General features: G+C 46.5%; 1 protein-coding gene across 1 annotated transcript in view; it reads right to left on the minus strand.

Moving 5' to 3' along the window:
- Window positions 1-21,096, minus strand: part of LOC147750963 (uncharacterized) — a 199,901-nt gene extending 178,805 nt beyond the window's left edge. The window contains exon 1 of the mRNA XM_086937406.1: window positions 20,865-21,096. Within this exon, the coding sequence (XP_086793532.1) occupies window positions 20,865-20,867 (3 nt within the window). The 5' untranslated portion in view covers window positions 20,868-21,096. The remainder of the gene's footprint in view (window positions 1-20,864) is intronic.
- Between the last annotated feature and the right edge of the window lie 4,482 nt (window positions 21,097-25,578).

Below are 25,578 nucleotides of genomic sequence, written 5' to 3' on the forward strand. Positions count from 1 at the left end.
TGATGCGCCTGTCAATGATTAGGGCAAAACCACCCCCCTTCCCACTGGCTCGGTCTTTTCTGAGGATAACATGGCTGGGGGGGATAGCAGTGGCAATATCAGGTCCTGCTCCCTCACCCAGCCATGTCTCTGTCAGACTCCAGAGCAGACTGTCTGTTCCTATCAGTAGATTGTGAACATCAAGCGCATGCTTGCCTAGAGACCTCGTATTAAGCAGTAGGCACCTAGTACTGTTGGGCGGAGGATTAAGGGAAGCAATATGTTCCTGGCCTGGTTACCAGCCACAGGCCGAACATCTGTTATTAGACCGAGATGGTTTGGGAAAGACCTTAGAACAGTTACAGTTAGTGTGCATAAGGGAAAGAAGATCATCACTTGTATATTTTATCATCCTAAAAACTCACCCTTTCAGCCGGGCCCGGGCCCGCGCCCGGCCGCCTCCGGGACGCTGACGGGCGCAGACGGGCTTTCCTTCGGCGCTCCTTAGCGTCCCGGAGCGCGCGTCCGCTGCGCGGAGGGGAGTGCACTTAGTTTTAAGGCGTCGCTGGCCGTCCGGTGCGAGTCAGCACCACTAGACTGCCGCCCGTGAAACTGCCTACCCCCAAGATGGCCGCCACAGAAATGCGCGCCTGCACGTCCCAGAGTATCCCCCAGCACCTCGATGTGCAGTCTGGAAGGCTGGGGAGACTGCAGGCAGGGCAGCGCGGCGCGAGCAGGATGGAATGAGAGGTAGGGGAATGCAAATGCTGAGAGGCCTAAGGTCACCCGGCTTTCCGCCTCAGGTGCCTGAAAGGAGACTGAAAGTGCAATGTGCGATGGTAGCAGCAGAAAAGAAACAGACGCTAGTAGTCAGCTTTTAAAATGCAGTGCAATAGGTCGCAACACAACAGGTTAAAATAACGAGTAAAATAGATTTTTAAAACCGCTTGTAATCAGCGCTATGCTTGTCACTCGCCCACACCCAGCTTCCGCCTCAGGTGAATGGGAGCAGTGAGGAGTGAGAAGTATAGGCTGAGAAATAGGCTAGTGCATTGGAAATGCTAAATTAGAAGAAAGTGATAAATATATAGATCCATAAGTACATTGAAAGTATATAGATACATAAAGGAAGTAAGTATATTTAGATTAAATATATTGATAGAGGCACAGGATGAGAAATAGGGCAGTGCATTGGATATGCTTTTTCAGGAGAAAAGTAACAGACACACAGATCCAAGTACATAGAAGGTACATAGATGCACAAAGGAAGTATGTACATGTAGACCAAAGATGATTTTTATTTATTGATGAATATTATTATTATTTTTTTCTCTTAACAACATAATTATTTTACATGTTTTATAAAGTGATACACAAAGATAGGTACATATCTATAGTGAAAACAAAATGCTTATATACAGAGGGATATGCTGTAAATGTCTGTTTCCGTATGGTGCTTATGTGGGGAAGAGCCAGATCTTGAGTAGTTTTCTGAAGATAATGTGGTTGTCGGTGGATCTTATGTTGGGGGGTAAAGAGTTCCATAGTTTGGCTGCTTGAACAGAGAAGCATGTGCCACCCATGGTTTTTTTCTTGTATGGTGGGATTTTGAGGCGAGATGCTCCTTTAGAGCGGAGGTTCCTTTGTTGAATGTGTTTGGTGGTTTTATTCCTGATGAAGAGGGATCCTATTCCATGTATTGCTTTGTGGGTAATACAAAGCAGCTTGAACGTGGATCTTCTGGCAACCGGTAACCAATGCAGGGCTTTCAAGGCAGGGGAGATATGGTCTCGTGGTTTGATAGCAAGAGTAGTCTGGCAGGTGAGTTCTGAATCCATTGTAGTCTTTTCTTGGTTGTTAAAGGTGATCCGTGGGATAGGCTATTGGCGTAATCGAGTTTAGAAAGAACAAGGTAGATGGTAGCTTGGACCTTGTGTGGAAATCCCAAATGAGGGAAAATCCGTTGCAGCGTTTTTATAGTAGCAAAGCTTGATCTTGCTAGTTTGTCCACTTGGACATTAATCGACAGCTTAGAGTCCATGGTCATTCCGATGTTTCTTACTTCCTTCAATACTTTTGGCAGTGATCCCAGTTCATCAGGACATAAGGCAAGCAGGTTGTAATTTTTCCAATCGCCACATGTGAGTATTTCAGTTTTTGAAGTATTCAATTTGAGATGGCTCCAAGTCATCCACTGATCCACGGCTCTGAGACAGCTGAAAATTGGTGATTTTCCAATGTCTTTGGGGCATTCCAGTTGAAGGAGTATTTGCGTGTCATCTGCATAGTTGTAGCACATGAGATGAAATGTATTGATCAATACTGGTAAAGACTTCATTTAGATGTTGAAAAGCATGGGCGAGATGATAGAACCTTGAGGGACCCCTGCTTTTGTGGAGTACGGTTTGGACGAGAAAGGTGGGGTGTGGATGACTTTAGTTTTGTTTCGAAGGTAGGACGCAATCCAGTCTAGAGCAGTTCCCTCTATGCCAGCTTCATAAAGTCTTTGTTTCAGAGTGTCATGGTCAACCGTGTCAAAGGCAGCTGAGAGGTCCAAGAGGAGTAGCGCAGCAACCCCATTGCGGTCAACTGTCTTCTTTAGGTCATCCCAAATGGCAAGGAGGACAGATTCAGTGCCTCTTCCCGGACGGAATCCTGTTTGGAAATCTGAAAGTATGCAATTCTCTTCAATGAATTGTGACATCTGGGCGTACGCTGCTCTATCAGTTTGCCCAGGAATGGTCCATTTGTAATGGGTCTGTAGTTGTCAGGGTTCAGCGGGTCCAAGTTTGTTTTCTTCAGTAAAGGGCGTATGCATGACTTTTTGAGTTCTTCTGGAAATATTCCAGTAGTTAAGGAATCGTTGATGATTCTTCTTACTGGAATGGCAGCAGAGGTTGTTAAAAGAATTGTCTTGAAAGTTTGTGGCGGACAGGGGTCAGAAGGGCTGCCGGCAGGCCTGCTTGCTTTGACCAGGTCCATAAATTCATTGTGTGAGATGTGTTGGAAGGAACGGAGAGGCTTGATTCGAGCATTCTTGGATAGTTGTTTTGTACAAGGGTTAGTGCTGGTGCTTTGTTGCTGTTTTAAGTACGAGTTCATCGTGTCTGCTTTGTCCGTGAAATGATTTGCCAGTTTGTCTGTGAAATCTTGAGTAACAGGATGAGTTCCTTCTAGGCAATTTGGTTTTCGAAATTCATTGAGTATTTTATAGAATTCTTTATTTGCACATTTAGCGTTTTGAATTCTGTCTGAATAGTACCTTTTTTGATAGCCGACTTATATAATCTGTTAATTTTTTGTAGGTGAAGTTTGTCTTGTTTGGCGTTTGTTTTGAGCCAGGTATGTTGCAGCTTTCTAATTTGTTGTTTTATGTCTTTTATTGCTATGTTTCTCCAAGGCGCTTTTTTTCTTTTGTTCTGTTGTGTGGTTTTGAGTGTTATCAGGATGTCAAAAGCTTCCTGTAGCCACTCGTATAGATTCTGAACAGAATTAATGGTTTCCAGACTTATACTGGATGTTAGTTGTGTTTCCAAGTGTTCCAAATTGAGTTTGTTCCACGGCCGATAGGTGGATGGATGTAAGGTAGTTTTAGGTGAGACGCTTAGTGTTGTTTTATGTTGGAAAGCAAGCAAGTGGTGGTCTGACCATTTGACTGGAGTTATAGTTTGAAAGGTAACTAGTTCAGTATTAGCAAAAATGACTTCTAGGATATGTCCAGCGGTGTGTGTCGGATTGGGGACAATCTGATGCAGGTTCAATGTGTCTAGGCCGGTGATTATTGTTTTTGGATGGGTCATATTGGTTTTATCAAACCAAATGTTAAGGTCACCCAGAAGGAATAGGTTGGAGTGTATTGTTTTCAGGTTTGAAACTGTGTCTAGAAGTGCGTCTGGGAATGTTGCCTTGCTAGGTGTAGGTCTGTAAAGGAGCAGGAAGTTACAGGTAGAAGACGGTGTAGGATTGCATCTTGTTCGAAGAGCCTCACAATTCTTTACGGAGATGTTGTCAACTTTAGTGATATGTATTGTTTGCTTGAATACAACAGCTAGACCACCTCCTTTTTTGGGTATACGATTTTGGGTGATTATTTGATAGCCTAGAGGAATGGCTTCATGCAGGACTGGAGCCATATCCTCTCCCAACCATGATTTGGTTATGAATAGTATGTCTGATTTTGCATCAGTGAGAAGGTCGTAGATGTGATGCTTGTTTTTAGAGAGTGATCGAGCATTTATTAGTAGACAGTGTAGAGAGTGGCCTTTGGTGATAGTGGGACTTTGTTTTGTAGAAGAGTGATCATTATTGTGTGGGTGTGTAGCAGGAGTGTTTTTAGTGCTGGTATTAGCTGTATTAGGATAGCAATCGTATAGCTGTTCTTTATCGTGTTCCTCATCCAGCATACTAGGAAGTCATTTTGATGGGTCTGCATGTGTATGTGTTGGAGATGGTGTTTGAGAGTGAGTTGGAGTGCTGTATTGCTTTTGTGGTATAATATTGTTGTGAGGTAGACTTGGGGAAGCAAAGTTGTGAGGTGTGGCATGTTGCTTATATTTTTTGTGTGTGTTTAAGGCGGAAGGTGTATGAGTCAGGGGAGGTGGTGCAGCATGTGGGTCATGTCGTAATGTTCTAAATTGTACAATGGATGAGAGGCGGTTAGAAGAGAGGTGCTGTATCTGCGTTAGGTGTGGTGGAAGAGTGAAAGCTTGCCATTGGAGCTTGTTCCTTTGTGTGCTTTGAAAGGTGGGTATATGTATGTATTTTGTGATGGTAAGTATTATGAAGTGTTGCGCTCTGAAGATCTTGTTGTGCTGGTGTGTGTGATATGTTTTGCTTTTGAGGCGTAATGACAAGGGCTGCTGATGTATATGTTTCATGCACTGGATTTGGTTGTGTAGTATTGTTTGTGAGAAGAGGTTGTGACGTAGAGGGGGTGGTGATGTGTTTAGGAGTAGAGTGTATGTTGTGTGTAGGAGGGAATGAAGTAGAGGTGAGAGCGTTTATCTTAGACTGGTTTGTTTCAAGAGTTACAAAGTGTGGTGGTGTGCAGTGTGTGTTGTGTGTTAGTGTTATTATGGTAGAAAGGAGAGGAGGGTGTTTGTTGGCCAACTGAGGGGGAAAGTCTCTGGCGGTCAAAGGCTCCAGAGCATGGAACAAACTCCCACCTCAAATCCGTGAAATCTCCTGCGAGAGCAAATTTAGGAAAGCCATCAAAACCTGGATCTACAACCAAACAGCCTCCACCTGCAAAACTTTGGTCTAAAACTGAAACATCTCCAGGGGTTATTACATCTCCCCCCCTCCTCTGAACTACACAAATTACATCTAGCGCCAAGATGCTCCTCGGAGCGATAGAGCGCTATAAAAAAAACCCAATCAAATCAAATCAAATCAAACTGATGGAAGGATCATTATATGTTTGTTAGTGATAAAAGGTGGACTGTTAGGTGTAATTACAGCAGAGAGAGTGTGTCCGAGTGGGATGTAGTTATGTATGGTGTCGATTGGTGCTGTGTTAGTGATGATTGTATTGGTTAGTGGTATAGCATAGAGTTGCGTACTGTTTGTGGGTGATGGTGGATATGTGTGGTAGTTGGGATAGTAGGGTGTGTAGATGTGATTTGGTTGGGTTGGGTTGGTGGTGCATGCTGGTACATTAATCTATGCATAGTGTTGTGCGTGGTGTATATTTGGTGTGAGTGTGTTGCTCTGTTTGTGGTTGTGGGTGTTGTTGGCTGGGTATTGTTAAATGAGAAAAAAGGGCAGCATTTCTGGCCCTAGTCCCGACCAGTCTTAAACAGGCTCAAACAGGCAACTACCCTTGTCCTCTCCGCCCTTAGCCTCGACGCCTGGGCTGAGATGCCCTAAGTCTGGCCTTTTTTGTAGCCCTAGTAATCAGGTGACCCCTTCAGCCAACGGGAACCCTAGCCCTAACACTATCCAATCACAACACTAGCCCTAACATCTAGAACAAATAGGAGACCAGGACCTTACAGCCAATCTTAGCCCTAGTCCAAGCACCCAATCAGTTCAAAAACCCTGATCTCTACGTCCAATAAAGGCCTTAGCCCTACCACTAGTCCCAACCCAAGTCCAAGCAGCCAATGGTACAGGTAGCCCTAATCCCTACTTCCAATAGAAAGCCTAACCCTACTCTTAGTCCCACAATTGGTACAACAACCAATCAGACCAGAAGCCCTAAATAGCTACTTCCAATTAAAAGTTCTAACCCTAGCTCTAGTCCCACCCTACTCCCAACAACCAATAACATAGGAAGCCCTAGTCCCTACTTCCAACAGAAATCCTAACCCTAGCCCTAGTCCCAACCCTACAATGACTGAATCACAGACCGAGAAACCAATCAGAACCCTCAAATACCCAACCAATGAGGACATTAACCCTAACCCAATAGAAACACCAGATACAACCACCTATCAGTGTACACATGTGCCAACCACTAGTAGACCATATAAGGTCCCAGCGACCTCATAAAAGGTTTGCTGGCCAGGGAGTTGGAAGCTGCTTCCCCTGTTCAGAATCTCCTAGGAGACAGACAGGCTCAATCCACACTTTGGACTGCTGCAGGTAAAGGCTTCACTAAATCGAAATCTAACAATACTGTTTGAATAAAGCTTTACTCTTCCTACTGGCCAAAAATCGAAGTGCACAGGCCCCAGTAAATACAGTTTAAACAGCTCACAGAAGCACCCTCTGATGTAGAAAATCCCTGTTGCGGGGGGGGCAGGGGGCAGGGGGGCTGGCCTCACTGGCTTGTGAACAAAAAATGGTGGCTGGGGGTGCACTGTTTTAGCACACAGGTCTAAGCACAGAGCAAAGGAGAAATTTGGAGGGAAAACAGATTTGTCACCAAGGAATGAGAGGGACAAACTACAGAGGTTGGACTGCAAATCCCACAATTCAACACACTAAATGGAGGCAATCATGGGCAGGAAAAACCACAAATTTAAAACACAACACAGGTGATAAAATATGCAATTACAGGCAGGCTAAAACTACAATTTTTAACTGTAACAACCACAGCCATAGACAGTAAACACAGAAAGTGAAAATCGTTTTTAAACAACTTTTTGTCTTTGGAAGAGACAGCACTAGTTTGGTTGTGCTTGTGCCCGGTGAAAGCATGCCCTGACGACTGGTGTTGTTTGTGCCTGATGAAAGCGTGCACTGACGGCTGGTGGTGTGTGTGTGCCTAGTGAAAGCGTGCACTGACGGCTGGTGGTATTTGTGCCCGGTGAAAGCATGCACTGACGGCTGGTGGTGTTTGTGCCTGGTGAAAGAGTGCACTGACGACTGATGGTGTCTGTGCCTGGTGAAAGTGTGCACTGACGGTGTGGTTGTGTGTGCCTGGTGAAAGTGTGCACTGACGGCTGGTGGTGTTTGTGCCCGGTGAAAGCGTGCACTGATGACTGATGGTGTCTGTGCCTGGTGAAAGTGTGCACTGACGGTGTGGTTGTGTGTGCCTGGTGAAAGTGTGCACTGACGGCTGGTGGTGTTTGTGCCCGGTGAAAGCGTGCACTGACGGCTGGTGGTGTCTGTGCCTGGTGAAAGCATGCACCGACGGCTGGTTGTGTGGGCCTGGTGAAAGTGTGCACTGACGGCTGGTGGTGTGTGTCTGATGAAAGCGTGCACTGATGGCTGTTGTTGTTTGTGCCCGGTGAAAGCATGCACTGATGGCTGGTGGTGTTTGTGCCTGGTGAAAGCGCGTACTGACAACTGAAGTGTGTAATTTATAAACAATTCATAGTCACATGAGTATGGGCGAAAGGGCCCAGAATACTAGGAACAGGCTGTTTTGAATCGATTAGGTGTGTGTGTGTGTTAGTGTTATGTTTTTTCCTATACCTTAACCATCAACGAGTCAAGCTGTTGCTTACATGGATAAGGTTTGCAGTTTGCATTTAGTAAGTGTAATAACGTAGTATGATATTCTTTTTCTTGTAATAGCATCAGAAAACAAAGATGTTTCTGTGACATCGAAGAGGTAATACATGACTCAGGGGAGCCCTTCTGTTCATATGTAGCTTTCGGGAGTGCATTTATTGTTAATTGTGGCGCATGGTTATTTAAAAAACTATTGGAGTGGCTTATTTAGGCCACGTTCACATAATCAATTTCATATTTCTAACCTCGCATATGAGTATAAATAACTCTCTGTTCTTGATTATTAAACAGGTTAATGTGCAAATATTACGAATGGTAATAGTTTTGTATTTATGACCGCATTCTTCAGAGCTTGGCACAATTGTCCTTGGGTATAAGCTGGCGGTATTCCATCACATGCCTCTTTGCACACTAATGGACTTTAATTATTATGACCGAGTCAAACTGTCACCCAGGGTCTATTACTTTTCTGTGGGTGAGTGCACCATGCACAGTCTGGTTAGTCAGAGAACTGCAACATGTTACTTGAAATGTGCAGCAAGATCTCTGCCCTACAGACCTCTGATGTACGATTAATTGACTTTTCACACGCATACCAAACATTAAGCAAATATAGCCTGTTGTATAGCACAATACATCCTTGCATTTCATTTGGTAAACAGCCTTTCCCTTTAATAAAAGCATCCATTTGTCATTGGTTTTTTTGCACCCATTTGTGCGCTACTGACTTACGTTGGCTGTGGACAAATTGCTTTCTCTGGCTTTTTACATGAATTGTTACTACCAGAATTTGACTGGTGTTTACAGCAAACACAATAAGAATAATAACATCAAAAATAGGCATTAAAAATGTTGCGGGGTTTTTACAAATATGTACATCTGCGCATAAGCACGTGGGGAAAAAGCGTTATTTGCTCTTGCAATGTACACTGGAGTCTAAGTAGCCCCAATAGTGTTTGGTGTTTGTTTTGTTTATCCTCTGAGGCGGAAGCCGGAGGACTGCATTTTGCACCTTGATTTTAAAAATTGTAATTTCACTGTTTTTGATTTTAAAAAAAGCATTGAGCATACCTGCTTTGAAAGCGCCGGCTCACACGCGCTAAAGCAGCCCTCCCAGACCCCCCCTGACACAGCGACATCCAGCGCTGACACAGGGGAAAACGCCCATACCGCCAGCGCGGTTCCAAGGCGGAGCCACGCCCACTGCGAGGCCACGCCCACCAGGACTCCTACAAAACGCTGAATGAAAGCGCGTCGCATTATTGTTTTGTTTATCCTCTGAGGCGGAAGCCGGAGGACTGCATTTTGCACCTTGATTTTAAAAATTGTAATTTCACTGTTTTTGATTTTAAAAAAAGCATTGAGCATACCTGCTTTGAAAGCGCCGGCTCACACGCGCTAAAGCAGCCCTCCCAGACCCCCCCTGACACAGCGACATCCAGCGCTGACACAGGGGAAAACGCCCATACCGCCAGCGCGGTTCCAAGGCGGAGCCACGCCCACTGCGAGGCCACGCCCACCAGGACTCCTACAAAACGCTGAATGAAAGCGCGTCGCATTATTGTTTTGTTTATCCTCTGAGGCGGAAGCCGGAGGACTGCATTTTGCACCTTGATTTTAAAAATTGTAATTTCACTGTTTTTGATTTTTAAAAAAAGCATTGAGCATACCTGCTTTGAAAGCGCCGGCTCACACGCGCTAAAGCAGCCCTCCCAGACCCCCCCTGACACAGGGACATCCAGCGCTGACACAGGGGAAAACGCCCATACCGCCAGCGCGGTTCCAAGGCGGAGCCACGCCCACTGTGAGGCCACGGCCACCAGGACTCCTACAAAACGCTGAATGAAAGCGCGTCGCATTATTGTTTTGTTTATCCTCTGAGGCGGAAGCCGGAGGACTGCATTTTGCACCTTGATTTTAAAAATTGTAATTTCACTGTTTTTGATTTTAAAAAAAGCATTGAGCATACCTGCTTTGAAAGCGCCGGCTCACACGCGCTAAAGCAGCCCTCCCAGACCCCCCCTGACACAGCGACATCCAGCGCTGACACAGGGGAAAACGCCCATACCGCCAGAGCGGTTCCAAGCCGGAGCCACGCCCACTGCGAGGCCACGCCCACCAGGACTCCTACAAAACGCTGAATGAAAGCGCGTCGCGTTATTGTTTTGTTTATCCTCTGAGGCGGAAGCCGGAGGACTGCATTTTGCACCTTGATTTTAAAAATTGTAATTTCACTGTTTTTGATTTTAAAAAAAGCATTGAGCATACCTGCTTTGAAAGCGCCGGCTCACACGCGCTAAAGCAGCCCTCCCAGACCCCCCCTGACACAGCGACATCCAGCGCTGACACAGGGGAAAACGCCCATACCGCCAGCACGGTTCCAAGGCGGAGCCACGCCCACTGCGAGGCCACGCCCACCAGGACTCCTACAAAACGCTGAATGAAAGCGCGTCGCATTATTGTTTTGTTTATCCTCTGAGGCGGAAGCCGGAGGACTGCATTTTGCACCTTGATTTTAAAAATTGTAATTTCACTGTTTTTGATTTTAAAAAAAGCATTGAGCATACCTGCTTTGAAAGCGCTGGCTCACACGCGCTAAAGCAGCCCTCCCAGACCCCCCCTGACACAGCGACATCCAGCGCTGACACAGGGGAAAACGCCCATACCGCCAGCGCGGTTCCAAGGCGGAGCCACGCCCACTGTGAGGCCACGGCCACCAGGACTCCTACAAAACGCTGAATGAAAGCGCGTCGCATTATTGTTTTGTTTATCCTCTGAGGCGGAAGCCGGAGGACTGCATTTTGCACCTTGATTTTAAAAATTGTAATTTCACTGTTTTTGATTTTTAAAAAAAGCATTGAGCATACCTGCTTTGAAAGCGCCGGCTCACACGCGCTAAAGCAGCCCTCCCAGACCCCCCCTGACACAGGGACATCCAGCGCTGACACAGGGGAAAACGCCCATACCGCCAGCGCGGTTCCAAGGCGGAGCCACGCCCACTGTGAGGCCACGGCCACCAGGACTCCTACAAAACGCTGAATGAAAGCGTGTCGCATTATTGTTTTGTTTATCCTCTGAGGCGGAAGCCGGAGGACTGCATTTTGCACCTTGATTTTAAAAATTGTAATTTCACTGTTTTTGATTTTAAAAAAAGCATTGAGCATACCTGCTTTGAAAGCGCCGGCTCACACGCGCTAAAGCAGCCCTCCCAGACCCCCCCTGACACAGCGACATCCAGCGCTGACACAGGGGAAAACGCCCATACCGCCAGAGCGGTTCCAAGGCGGAGCCACGCCCACTGCGAGGCCACGCCCACCAGGACTCCTACAAAACGCTGAATGAAAGCGCGTCGCGTTATTGTTTTGTTTATCCTCTGAGGCGGAAGCCGGAGGACTGCATTTTGCACCTTGATTTTAAAAATTGTAATTTCACTGTTTTTGATTTAAAAAAATGCATTGAGCATACCTGCTTTGAAAGCGCCGGCTCACACGCGCTAAAGCAGCCCTCCCAGACCCCCCCTGACACAGCGACATCCAGCGCTGACACAGGGGAAAACGCCCATACCGCCAGCACGGTTCCAAGGCGGAGCCACGCCCACTGCGAGGCCACGCCCACCAGGACTCCTACAAAACGCTGAATGAAAGCGCGTCGCATTATTGTTTTGTTTATCCTCTGAGGCGGAAGCCGGAGGACTGCATTTTGCACCTTGATTTTAAAAATTGTAATTTCACTGTTTTTGATTTTAAAAAAAGCATTGAGCATACCTGCTTTGAAAGCGCCGGCTCACACGCGCTAAAGCAGCCCTCCCAGACCCCCCCTGACACAGCGACATCCAGCGCTGACACAGGGGAAAACGCCCATACCGCCAGCGCGGTTCCAAGGCGGAGCCACGCCCACTGTGAGGCCACGGCCACCAGGACTCCTACAAAACGCTGAATGAAAGCGCGTCGCATTATTGTTTTGTTTATCCTCTGAGGCGGAAGCCGGAGGACTGCATTTTGCACCTTGATTTTAAAAATTGTAATTTCACTGTTTTTGATTTTAAAAAAAGCATTGAGCATACCTGCTTTGAAAGCGCCGGCTCACACGCGCTAAAGCAGCCCTCCCAGACCCCCCCTGACACAGCGACATCCAGCGCTGACACAGGGGAAAACGCCCATACCGCCAGAGCGGTTCCAAGGCGGAGCCACGCCCACTGCGAGGCCACGCCCACCAGGACTCCTACAAAACGCTGAATGAAAGCGCGTCGCGTTATTGTTTTGTTTATCCTCTGAGGCGGAAGCCGGAGGACTGCATTTTGCACCTTGATTTTAAAAATTGTAATTTCACTGTTTTTGATTTTAAAAAAAGCATTGAGCATACCTGCTTTGAAAGCGCCGGCTCACACGCGCTAAAGCAGCCCTCCCAGACCCCCCCTGACACAGCGACATCCAGCGCTGACACAGGGGAAAACGCCCATGCCGCCAGCACGGTTCCAAGGCGGAGCCACGCCCACTGCGAGGCCACGCCCACCAGGACTCCTACAAAACGCTGAATGAAAGCGCGTCGCATTATTGTTTTGTTTATCCTCTGAGGCGGAAGCCGGAGGACTGCATTTTGCACCTTGATTTTAAAAATTGTAATTTCACTGTTTTTGATTTTAAAAAAAGCATTGAGCATACCTGCTTTGAAAGCGCCGGCTCACACGCGCTAAAGCAGCCCTCCCAGACCCCCCCTGACACAGCGACATCCAGCGCTGACACATGGGAAAACGCCCATACCGCCAGCGCGGTTCCAAGGCGGAGCCACGCCCACTGCGAGGCCACGCCCACCAGGACTCCTACAAAACGCTGAATGAAAGCACGTCGCATTATTGTTTTGTTTATCCTCTGAGGCGGAAGCCGGAGGACTGCATTTTGCACCTTGATTTAAAAAATTGTAATTTCACTGTTTTTGATTTTAAAAAAAGCATTGAGCATACCTGCTTTGAAAGCGCCGGCTCACACGCGCTAAAGCAGCCCTCCCAGACCCCCCCCTGACACAGCGACATCCAGCGCTGACACAGGGGAAAACGCCCATACCGCCAGCGCGGTTCCAAGGCAGAGAAACGCCCACTGCAAGGCCACGCCCATAACACTCTCTACAAATGTGCCGGCCATACCAGCGCAGCGGACGAGCGCCGTTTGCGCGCCGAAGGCGCGCCTAAGGCAAGCCCGTCTGCGCCCGTCCGCGCACGGCCGGGCCTAGGGCCAGAACCCCTGTCAGACAAAGTTGCCTCTAAGGTAAGCTACTCACGTCGGGACCTCCTAAGTCTCAGACCCACCATAGCCTCTTCCTGTAAGTATGTTCACGATCTCGAGGGACCATTCATCAGCTGCACCTACTGCCACCCAGTCCAGCTCAAACTCCCTAATCGACCCTACAAGCCCTCAGCCCTTAAACTCGCTACTCTGAACTGTCGCTCTCTCCCTAAACATGCGACGCTAATTAACCATCTCATAGAAGATCATGAGATCGACGTTCTGTTCTTGACGGAAACGTGGCTTTCCCCACATTCGGAGTCAGATATGGTCCTAGCTACCCCACCGAGCTTTCTTATTCAGTCCCTACCTCGTCCCTCAGGCAGGGGTGGTGGTGTTGCCATCATTCATCGGGATTATCTCCCCTGCAAAACCAACGATGCGCAAGTCCTTGACTCTGACAGCCTCCAGTTCACAATTAAGTTGGACCCGACTAACTCACTTACAGGCCTCCTAGTGTATCGCCCTCCCGGTCATCCAGGTCCTTTTTCTAGCGCCCTCCTGGACACGGTAGCATCACAGGCCCACTCCATCACCAACTTCATGATACTAGGAGACCTGAACATTCATTTTGATGACCCTCTAGATACTGGGGCAGCCGGCCTGATCACAGACCTGGCGGCTTTCGACCTCCACCTCTTAAACTCCGGAGCTACACATGACAAAGGTCACTTGCTGGACCCGGTGTTCACGAGCACTCCCACCATGCAAGCTAGCGAGTCCCTCCCCCTCCCTTGGACGGACCATTTTTTAGTCTCTTTCCAACTACCAGGACCTTTCAGGAAACCTCAAAAACCTCCCACTTACACCAGGGATAGGGCTTGGTCCAAGCTCCCTACTGAAGACTGGGCCAGGACCCTAAAGTCAGCTACCCCTGCTTACTCAGAAGATCCGGCTATCGCTGATAGTAAATTCAGAGAGTGGATTACTACTTCCCTGGACTCCGTACTCCCATTTAGAACCCAGGAGGATAAAAATGGGAAACCAGGATCCGCACCGTGGTACACTCCGGAACTTCGGATGCTTCGCAAAAATTGCAAGAGAGCCGAGCGGTTATGGAGGAAAGACTGGCAGCACGCCAGCAAGGAAGCTTACCAGAACTCAGTTAGAATATACAAATCTGCCCTTAAGCGCTCTAAAGCTTCCCATTACGACACTCGGATAAAAGAATCCACCAACTCAGCAAGGGAATCTTTCCTAATCGTAAAAGAGCTATTGAAAATACCAACCACTCCTTCCTCCAACACCCCCCCTGTAGACCGAAGCAACGAACTAGCTACCTATTTTAATGATAAAATTGCCCGTATCTTAGCATCCCTGCCCCCTCCCTGTTTCTCAAGCCACATGGACAATGAATCACCCCTCAGCCAGACAGGAAGCAGCATGCGCCCCCAACTAGCGACATTTAGGGCAGTAACCTGTAACGAGGTAGATGTAACCATGGCCAAAATTAAAAGCGGATCACCTCTGGATCCCGCACCTATTAGATTTCTCAAAACCGTAGCCCCCGTCATCATTCCTATGATCACAGAGCTTATTAACAGCTCGCTTGCCCAAGGATCTGTTCCCGCTAGCTGGAAGAGCGCAGTGGTGAAAGCACTCCTAAAAAAAAAACAGCTGGACCCAGCAGATATGGCAAATTACCGGCCAATTTCACTCCTCCCTGGCATTAGCAAGATAGCCGAGAAATTGGTCAATGGACAACTGTCTCAGTTTCTCGAGGTAAATAACATCTTACGGCAATCCCAAACTGGGTTTCGGCCGGGCCATGGCACAGATACCGCCCTTCTTGCCGTCATCGAGGAGGCAAGGCGCATTTTGGATTCAGGAGGGTCAGTGGCAGTGATCCTCCTGGATCTCAGTGCAGCCTTCGACACAGTCAACCATCGTGTCCTTCTCCATCGGTTGGCGGCAGCATGGCTCACTGGGACGGTGCTCAGGAGGATAGAGTCCTTCCTTGCTGGGCGCTCGTTCCAGGTATGAGATGGCAATCACCATTAGACCACCCTCCCCCTCACGAGCGGGGTTACCCAGGGATCATCTCTAAGCCCTACGCTTTTTAATGCCTATATGGCCCCCCTCGAAGATGTGGTGACACCCTTCGGGATTAAAATAGTGAGTTATGCTGATGACACACAGCTGGTCGTCTCTCTATCCCAACTGAACGACCACCCAGACAATCTGGCAAACTGCCTCACGGAAATCCACAGTTGGATGTGTGAATCATCACTCAAATTAAACGGGTCAAAGACCGAGGTTATGCTCATGGGAAAGCAATGGGTGACCATCCCCCCATCGGTCTGGCCAGACGTGTTCGGGGAAATTCCCACCCCGAAACAAGAAATTAAGACCCTAGGAGTCTGGCTAGAACCCGAGCTTTCAATGAAAACGCAAGCGGCCAAAACAGCAGGAACCTGTTTTGGGCTTATGCGCACCACCCGCAGGATTCTCCCCTTACTCCCGCCCGCATCCAGAAAACTCCTAGTCCAAGGGCTAATATTGTCACGGTTGGACTACAGCAACATGGTTTATCTAGGAGCCCCAGAGGCCACCATGGCTAAACTGCAAAGAACACAGAATGCAGCAGCCCGACTACTTATGAACCTTCCCTCCAGAGTGTCAGCTAAACCAGCCATCAAGGCCCTGCACTGGCTACCAGTGCGCCAAAGGGTGGAATTCAAAGCCATGTGCACTGCATACAAACTGATTAATGGAGCTGGCCCTTCGATCCTCAGTGACCTGGTAACTCCTTATAAAGCCCCCAGATCCCTTCGGTCTGAGAATGAACTTCTGGCCAACATCCCCAAATACAAAAAGACACGTACTGGAGGCCGACGCTTCTCCGTGAAGGCTTCCACCGGATGGAACTCCCTCCCCCGCACCCTCAGATTGGAACCCAGTTATCTGATCTTTAGAAAAAAATTGAAAACACTCCTATTCCCTAAATAAAGTTCCCTCCCCTCTCTTCCCTCTCCTCTGGAAAACACAATCATTACAGCGCGGGGATGCCTTCGGGTCACCAGGCGCTCTACAAATCGTTAAATAAATAAATAAATAAATACTTGACATCAGTCTGCTAAGGAAAAGATTATAAAACGTAAGCGATGAGAAAGACGCCGAGAAAACAGTAGAAAATGGAGAGCTCAGGAGCTTTCTATTTTTGTGATGGGCGCAGAGTGAAATGTCTTTGAGGCTTACATTTAAAGATTCCACTTAGAGACAGTCACTTCTTGTGCTTTTTGATTTTACAACCACTTTAAGTGAAAGTATAAATCAAGCTGGGCTTAGTGGTCTCAAAACCTGGTACTTGAGAATAAACATAACAGTGCTGTACTGCTGTCGTACTTAAAAAAAAAGTCCTATGCTCTGCTGTGTCAGTGAGCTGGCGTGGCGGAGGGGGGGGGGGGGCAGGGGAACGGACTCCTTTGAAGTCTGATGCGGGGCGGGGAGCGGCTTCCTTTGAAGTGTGATGCCGAGGCTCTGTGCTATGTGCACGCATCCGGGTCACATGAACTGTACCCGATCCGCAGCAGCTTGGGTACTTTTGAGAGCCTTACTATAATCTCGACAAACAAGCATTGCTAAAGCAATGATGTAGGTCGAGACCTAATGATCTCAGCGTCTTAACGGCAGTGTTGGCTCTTAAAGCCAACTTCGAACTGGTGCTCAGTAGGAGTAGTTGCAGACTGCAGGTTGAATCTTCTGAATGTGACCTCTTTAGTTAGCGGAGATGCAGTCCTGCACTCTTCATTGGCATCGCATCACCAGATGATCAAACACGGAGTGGGCTGCCAGTTAGAATGCTTCTGATAAACATGACACAGCTCACTCCAGTAACTGTGCAGAGAGGTCGGGGAGACCCTTTAACAGCAAGGAGCCTCTCCAGACACACTCTCTTGGATCATCAGTTTCTCAGGGTTTCACCTCACTGGGAAAGCACACATGCCTCTCCACTTAAAAAGTTCTCTCCTCCTGCAGGGCTAAATATACTCCTTCCTTCTCTCAGCAGACAGGCTTCTAGGCTCATTAGACAGACGCCCTGCTCTTTGAGTACTCTGTGGAGCACTCCCTTTGCTCAAAAAGAACTTGGGAATGGAAAAAAATGAGGTAGTGTGATCCCACTTTTATAGACAATTTTCTAGGGTGTGGGTCTTCAGTTTCTAGTTTTATAACCAGTTTGGGCTGATTCTCTTTCAAGTGTCCTTCCCAGGGTACCCTTCCACAGTATTTGTGTAAAGTATTGCTTATCACAGCTGGTAGCACTGGTGCTGACATCTAGCACGTACCTTGACAACAAGGACACAATGAGGTGTTTGTTTCCCGCACCTGGCGGTCAACAGCCTTTCTGAAGCAGCAATTAGAGACAAAAGGGCAGGCCTGGCCTAGAAACATCCTCACCTTGAACAACAGAAAATGAAGTTCCATTCCTTCACCCCAAGCATCTACTAAATTGCAATGCTCAGGAAGAATTAATCTGAAGCCCCTTGCTAATTAAATCTTCATGGAATTTACAAAGGTAGCCCTGTCTCCATCCTCCTCACTTCAGTGTCTGGATCTCAACCCTCCAGGCACAAGAATGCAGACAATAAACTTACACTTTATGGAGGAGCTGCCCCCTGATAGGCATAATGTACACACACAGGGATGTGGAAATCCTAAAGCCCGACCCCCGTGACATATTGTTTTGGGTCAAGGGCAACAAGTTTTCATGTGTATTTTGTGCTAGGGACAAGTAGGCCTAACACCCTGCAGCCCAAACCCTTTGGCTGCCAGTTTACAAAACGACATTATGGATCAGGGAAAGGCATTGCCTGCAGTTAAGGTAATATTTGTGTCCATGTTGTAGTAATGTTCACACTTTTATTTATGGTTCATTAATGTGAAGCCTTTATTATTAGGGTGAGCGGTCTAAGTAAATGTTGGAAGCTCAGTCTGCACTACTGACAGTGGTACCAGTATAAAAATGTGTACAAATGTTTAGCAATATGAGGAGATGTATACTGCTTCCAGAATGCTCTCTGATTAGATGCAAATATTTGCAGAAGCTTCAAAGCAAGATTGAATATTCCTTGCTTTCAAAATAAAAATGTTAAAAAAAAAATGCTAAAACATTTCGCTAAACTACTGTAATATTTAGGGACCATTTCTTTGGAGCATCATTTAGTGAAATGTGTTGTTGTATGCTAGTATTTTCCAAACCTATTCATAATGGAAAGTCAGTGTAACCAGTTTTAATGAGATTATGGGAAACACAAATAAACAGGCATTGGTTAAGCCAGTAGGTCTGAAATTGTTGGTCAGCCTTTTGATTTTTTTCAATGCAGGACTTGTTTTGGCATGGTTTTTGTAAAAGCTTACTGGTGAGGGAGCTGCCTGGCCCTCACCATTATAACAAACATTGGCAAAAGCAAAAATAGTTTTGGTCTCAAAAAGCACACATTGCCACAGTAGATCCTGGCACTAAATTAAACGACTTTGTCGATATGCTCCTTGTGAAACAACAGAATTCTGTCACTCACAATGAAGCTAGCTGATAGACACGATAGAGCGAGACAGAACTTTAATAAACACAAAAGGTCATGGTTAACGCCAGACCTAATTAGGAGCTCAATTATTAAATATAGTCTCAAAAGTGAACCCATGTCCTTGCATTAAGTGCAGATAAACCACTTGTGTGAATTCACAAGACTTTACAGAGGTAAGCCAAGAAATAGTACTCCTAGAAAATATTTGTGTACTGCATTTTAGCATGAGCAAATATACAGGTGTAGATTTTAAAGTTCACTTTCCCTCCAGCCACTTTTTTCCCGAACCCTGGAAGAAGTTTTATGTCTGCCATTGTCAGGAGTAAATTTCGTACCTTTCTCAGTATGGAAAAAGATTAGTGAAGAGTTGGTGAAAACTCTTAAAGCATGCAATTTAGTAGGTTTGCAGACTCAAAAGAGCATCCAACCCTGGTACTGTTGCTTACCATCACTTTTAGCCCTAGTATGCAAATCTGCGGAAACATGGCAACATAAGGGAATTAAAATCCTACTATGGAGTAAGCGTTAGTATAATCACAGAGGCTATTTCAGAGCTCTTATATAATGGGATTGCTGCCATAATTTGTCACACATTACATGGCACAAAAGGGACCAGTGGATTTTGTTATAGGACAAGTAGTTATATGAAGCAACCTGCCCCGTGGACAAGTAGATATTTTATTAAATGCCACACCCCTGCACCCACCATGAACACAGAATGTCAGCATACGGTTCTGGGCTTCACATAATAGCTGAACTTAACACGAGAGGGGTTAGGCGGTCTCACTCTCTAATCAACACAGGGGAAAGTGTCTGGTCACACTCAAGATTCAGAAAATACTGTTTGCTGTCACCACCCCTGAATGTCACTTGGTTTGCCCCTCCAGGTCACAGGACATGGCCTGGACTTCACAGAGTCAGGGACAGACCTCCGCCTCTGCGCCCACACTAGATTAGTTATGCCACGGCAAAAATAAAAGTCAAGATACCAGGCTCACATGCTGTCAGGCCCTCAGGGCAGGGATAGAGGCTCATGCCATCGCATGAGACAATACCTTCCCATAAGGATCCAAATGGAGAAACAGCTGTGCACGGTAAGACTCTTCATGCCTCGAGCAGAATCTGCATGTCATAGTGTGCATAGAAGTTGGAGAAGAAGGATCAGTGCTTGAAATCTTTATATCCAACTAGAATAACACACTCAAATTGTCTACAATGTACACCAAGGCTCTGCAGAAACTAAGGCTTGTTCGTCCGTTCATACATAACATTGAAGAGTTATGAAAGAATTTCGATATAACCTTAATTTGACTCAATAGCAGCACAGTCCAGCTATCTAATTACGGAAAACAAGTCTGATTTAAATACGTTTTCTTTGTACATGTGTTATTTGCGATCTAGACTAACTACATTTTTCCATGTATACCTTTCAAACGGGACTATGTAATATCAATTTGTACTAGCCCGTTGCAGGACACTGTCACCCTAAAATGGTACATAGAATATAAAAACGTAAACAAATAAGTACCCTCGGCTACACTTTGCAATGCTCCTTCATAACTCGCTGCACAGCCACTAAAGCTCTCCTCACCTAATTCCCTGTAAAGTTTCATGAATGCCCATACCTCCCTGCAACCACATCTAGCAACTACAACTCCACTTTCGTCAACTGTACAGTTCTCCATAAAGGTAGGCGAACCACTAAAGGTTTGAGCCAGGCTCAGCTCGAGAGCCAAGATCTAGGCCCTTCAAGCCCAAAAGGAGCCAAACTTCGTGCACCATGAACTAAACATTAGATGTAAAAAAAAAAAAATGTTAAAAGGAGCGAGAAAGACACCCATCTCGAATTGCACAATGTGAAATTAGGAATTCTTGATTTCCTGTAGGGTCAAACTATGTGATCCTACGCAAATATGTTATTTAACTAAGAATACTGTTTTTTTTCATTATCACATACGAGGCACCTTAAAACACGTCAGTTCGGGTTGTGAGCTGTACGGAAAACCTTGTATTGGCTTAAACATTGCTCCAGCCTTCATCTACAAAGAATCTAGGCCACACATTGACTAGTCTCGCAGTGCGCTAACAGCATTGCCGTGAAGAAAGAAACAGAAATAAATTAATATTGAAAATCTATCACATTAGAGCCACCTCGGCTCTAGTTCTGAGTCGTACCTACCATGGTCAACAAATTGTCGCTCTGAGGCTTTTAACACGGCGGCTATGGTGGGTGCTGGTCAACCTAGCCCACTGTCCCAGTGGTGGCATTCCTGGCTGTACCCACGCACTTCTCTCCGAAAGGCTTTGGCCCAGCTCCTCCTCTATATCCCGCTCTATGTTCAAACAACGGTGTCTTTGCCATGGAAACAGGGGATACGATACGCACGTGACTACCACACGTCTTCCTATCCTTGGACCAATGTGAAAAGGAGGTGAAAAGATGAAACGAAACATGCTTGAAAGAGAAGAAGGACAAACATTGAAGCGACGTTAATGGCCGCCATCTAAGAACGGTAGACTGCCCATTTAACAAGTTGTGGGTTCTCTGGTCCGAAAAACAAAGCTGTGACCGCGGTAGACTCAAGAAATAAATCGAAATGTTTCTGATTAAATTCGTCTGAAGGGAAGACTACCGTATACATTTGAAGAAAGATACTTTGAATCATTAGACTTTCTGTCTGTATCGCCGTCCAATGGAAAGCAGTACAATGCGTGGACCCTTCTGTAGAATGAGGATTAAGAAAACAGGTATTATTAATGCCAAGGCAAACGCACAGTCTATATTGTAGAGAGCCACCCGGGCCCCTCTACTACAATGTAGCAAAATCACGCATCCACACACCCATCGGTGCGGGCTCGACCCGAGGGGTCAAATAAACGTCCTGAGACCGCTCGGGGTCTTCCGGCCAGGAGAGTAAAAGTATCTCGTGTTTTGCATTAGCGCTGATGCGGTCTAGTTTCCCCTGGCCCCTCCACGCTACATATATAAAATTCCTTTACAGTCTGTATTATGCCTGCAGAGCTGTAAATGGAAAAAATTGTGTGGAAACTGACAAAGTAGTGAGTGGGGTTTTGCCCCCAAAGGATAAGCGGAGGCAGGTTATGAGGGAAATAAACTTTTATTTAATTACGGGACAGCAGGAGCGCCGGGAGCGACGTCTCCGCGTTTCGCGGGCTCCGCGCTATTTATAAACTTTTATTTAATTACGGGACAGCAGGAGCGCCGGGAGCGAGGTCTCCGCGTTTCGCGGGCTCCGCGCTATCTCCTGACATGGCGGCGATGTGCCGCGTCATCACGCAAGTGCTCACAACTAGAGCGCACACACTACATATCTCCCTCCTTTAATAAATCACTAACATGATAACGTGCATAAAGTCCCAGAGTCTATCTACATACATTCTCATTAACTTCTCCCATCTCATAGTCTCTGTATTTCACCGGTCTTACCACTGTTCTACCAGAGCGGGTACATCTCATCGGAGTAGCTGGGACTTCCTCTGCTTTAACTTGGAGATCTCTTGATCTTCGTCTTTCACCACTCACAGGGTATTCCCTCGGTGATGTTTCTCTTCGGTTCTCCCAGTGTTCACCAGTGCTTTGGTCATCCCATTTTCTTACTATCTCTCCTCTTACATCTTCTCCCGCGTTCACTGTCTCTTCCCTCACTGGTACCGTCTCCCCAAGGGGTTCATTGAGAAGATCACTTTCTTCCTTGGTCCATTGCAGGATCTTGTTGCATTTGGACATCCTATCTTGTGACTACACCTTTCCATCACTCAGAAATGCCGCTCTACTGTAAACCTATTTCACTTGTAATGGAGCACTGAATTTGCTATCTCCTTTCCTTTTCAGCTGGGCCAGCTTGACTCGGACCCACACTTCTTTCTCTAACGTCGTCTCTTTAAAATTGCGTCTTTTATTGAAATGTTCCATGTAAACCCTTTGTGCTCTTTCCAGATTGTGGTGGACCACTGCGGGAGACCACTTGCTTGTGACCGTGTGTTCCTTCCACCCCACATTGTACCTAGTGAAAGGATCCCGACCCCTTAGGATTTTGAAGGGACTGTATCCTGTGCTGGTTGGAGTGATCCTATAGGCCCACACTGTGCTTTTCAGTTCTTTCTTCCAATTCTTTCCAGCTCCTATTGCCGCTTGCACCGATCCCATGATGACTCTATTGAATCGTTCAGCCAATCCATTCCCAGCAGGATGATACACAGACGTGTGCTTGATCTTGATACTATTCCTGTTCATAAAGGAGTTCCACTTTTCTGATGTAAATTGGGGTCCATTGTCACTTAATGTGGAGCGAGGAATTCCTTCCCTTAAGAATATTGCTGTGAGGAATTCCAGCACTTTCTCAGAGTCCATTTCTTCTTGTATGTCTATCTCCGGCCATTTGGAATACCTGTCCATGAGTACAACTACATACTTTGGGATTCCTTGGGCATCTAATACCGGACCAAGAATGTCTATCAACAGCTCCAGCTCTTACCAGGGATTGACAGGGTTGGCGAACTTGTCCAAAGAGGGACGCAACATGCTTTGTGATTTATCCGCGTTTTTGCACTGCATACACTCCCTTACGTGCCTTTCTATTTGGACATCCATCGCTGGCCACCAGTACGTTTGTTTGGTTCGCAGTTTGGTTTTCAAGATGCCCAAATGCCCTTCATGTAGGATGGCAAGCAGAATCAGCACCAAACTTGAGGGAGGAACTACTTTACCTCCTCTTAACAAGAAGATTCCTTGGTCTCCAACTGATAGCTCCTCACGTACTTCGAAGAACTTCCTGTGCTCCTCCTTTGAATATCTCTTTTCCGGCCATCCTTGGAGTACAAATTTCTTCACCGCCCTGAGGTCATTGTCGTTCTCATAAGCTGTCTTCCATTCCTGCGCACTTATCACTTTCTCGTGGTCTTCCATGAAAGCCACACTGATGTTCTCTTCTTTAGTGCCCGTCGGTGCTTCCACCATGGCTGATGCTCTGCTTAAGTAATCTGCCACCTTGTTTTGTGTTCCTGGAATATATTCAACATCATACCTATAGTCCAACAGTTTCAACGTCATTTTTGCGATGCAGGGGGTTGCATTCGGTATACACCCGTTACAACGCATCTTTTACTCCGCACTACCATTACAACGCGACTTTTACAACGCATACCATTACAACGCATTGCGCTGGGGGGCGCTCTAGGATAGGGAATAAGTATAATTTACTATCCAACACCTTCCCTAGGGTCCACGGGGACTGGAGTTAGAATAGTAAATTATACTTACCACTATCCAGCACCTCAAAGCGCTATGCGTTGTAATGGTATGCGTTGTAATGGTTGCGTTGTAACGGTAGGTAGTTGTAATAGTATGCGTTGTAACATGGTACATCCTTGCATTCGCGTGTCCACTCGACGTGAGTACTTTGATCAGCGGCTTGTGATCTGTCCTGAGCCTGAATCTCGTGCCCCAGAGGAATTGTCGAAACTTCTCCATGGCCCAGACTGTTGCCAGCATCTCCTTTTCTACGACGCTGAACCTCTGCTCTGTGGGTGACAGGGACCGGGATGCAAAGCTGAGGGTGGACACCTCTCCTTCTTTTGTTTCCTGCATTAGGACAGCTCCTAGTTTCTTCTCACTCGCATCTGTGGTCAGTATGGATCTTGCCTGTTGGTCAAATCCTTGTAACGGGACCGCTGTACAGATGTCCTCCTTGATCCTTTGGAATTCTTCTTGTGTCTCCTCTGTCCACTCAAAAGACGTTCTGTCGCGAAGGAGTTGGCGTAGATGATGCGTCTTGGTGGCAAAATGTGGCACAAATTTACTATAAATCTGAGGTTCCGTGAATTCTGAACCCATTTTATAAATGTCATGGTTTTGTTACGAATTCGATAGTAGCAAACCGTAACTAGTGAGTACGGCCAGTACGAGTGATTTCGTCAAGTTAGAGCGATGGATTCACTCCGTATTTAGGGATTTCGTTCTGAACCCTCGGGTTCCATTTTGTGTATGGCAGCCATTTTGTGGTTGCCCTCGCATAGGCCGATGACTACGGCCGAACAAGTCTTTAGTACACGTTCACGTTAGCTCGATTTTGTGCTGACTTCTAGATGACCCGAGTGAGCTGACGTCGTTGCCTGAAGCTGACCTTGCTAAGCCAGTTCTTGCCCGACAGCTGATCAAGAATGAGGATCAAAGCACAGGACATTGTAAAGTTTGGTATGCACACACACCCCTTATCCTGCTCCTTATCTGTTTCTGTTCCTTCTTTTATGTCTTCTTTATGAAGCCACAAGCCTGAAATATGTTTCCTCACGGAAACTTGGCTGAAGCCTCACACTGTTCCTTCCATAACTCTGGGTATCCCTCAAGGATATAAAATTCTAAGACAGGACCGCCCAATAAAAACAGGTGGAGGAATTGCCATCATTTTTAAAGATAATCTCCATATTACGGTACTGGAACAAATTACTTTGCCTACTATGGAAATAATGATTTTTAAAATAAATATTAGAACTAAAGACCGCTGGAAAGGTACCTTAGTATATCGACCTCCGGGCCCCAATGCTGGCTTTTCACTTGCCTTAACCGAAATACTAGCCCCACACTTAAGAGCAAAAGAAAATTTTATCGTCCTCAGAGATTTTAATTTTCATGCGGACATAGCAGAAGACCCTGACACTAAACTCCTCTTAGCCGACCTTGCTCTTTTAGGTCTTCACTTAAGAAACTTTGGCCCCACTCACAGAAAAGGCCATACATTGGATTTAATATTTACCAACTATCCCTTAATACACTGCCACCCACCTAAATCCATCAACTGGTCTGACCATAGCATGCTGGAATTTTCCTTTTTACAACTTACTAAACATTCTGATCCCCCTACCACTCTGAGCAT

This window comes from Lissotriton vulgaris, chromosome 1_1 (assembly GCF_964263255.1).
Source record: "Lissotriton vulgaris chromosome 1_1, aLisVul1.2, whole genome shotgun sequence".
Taxonomy (NCBI): domain Eukaryota; kingdom Metazoa; phylum Chordata; class Amphibia; order Caudata; family Salamandridae; genus Lissotriton; species Lissotriton vulgaris.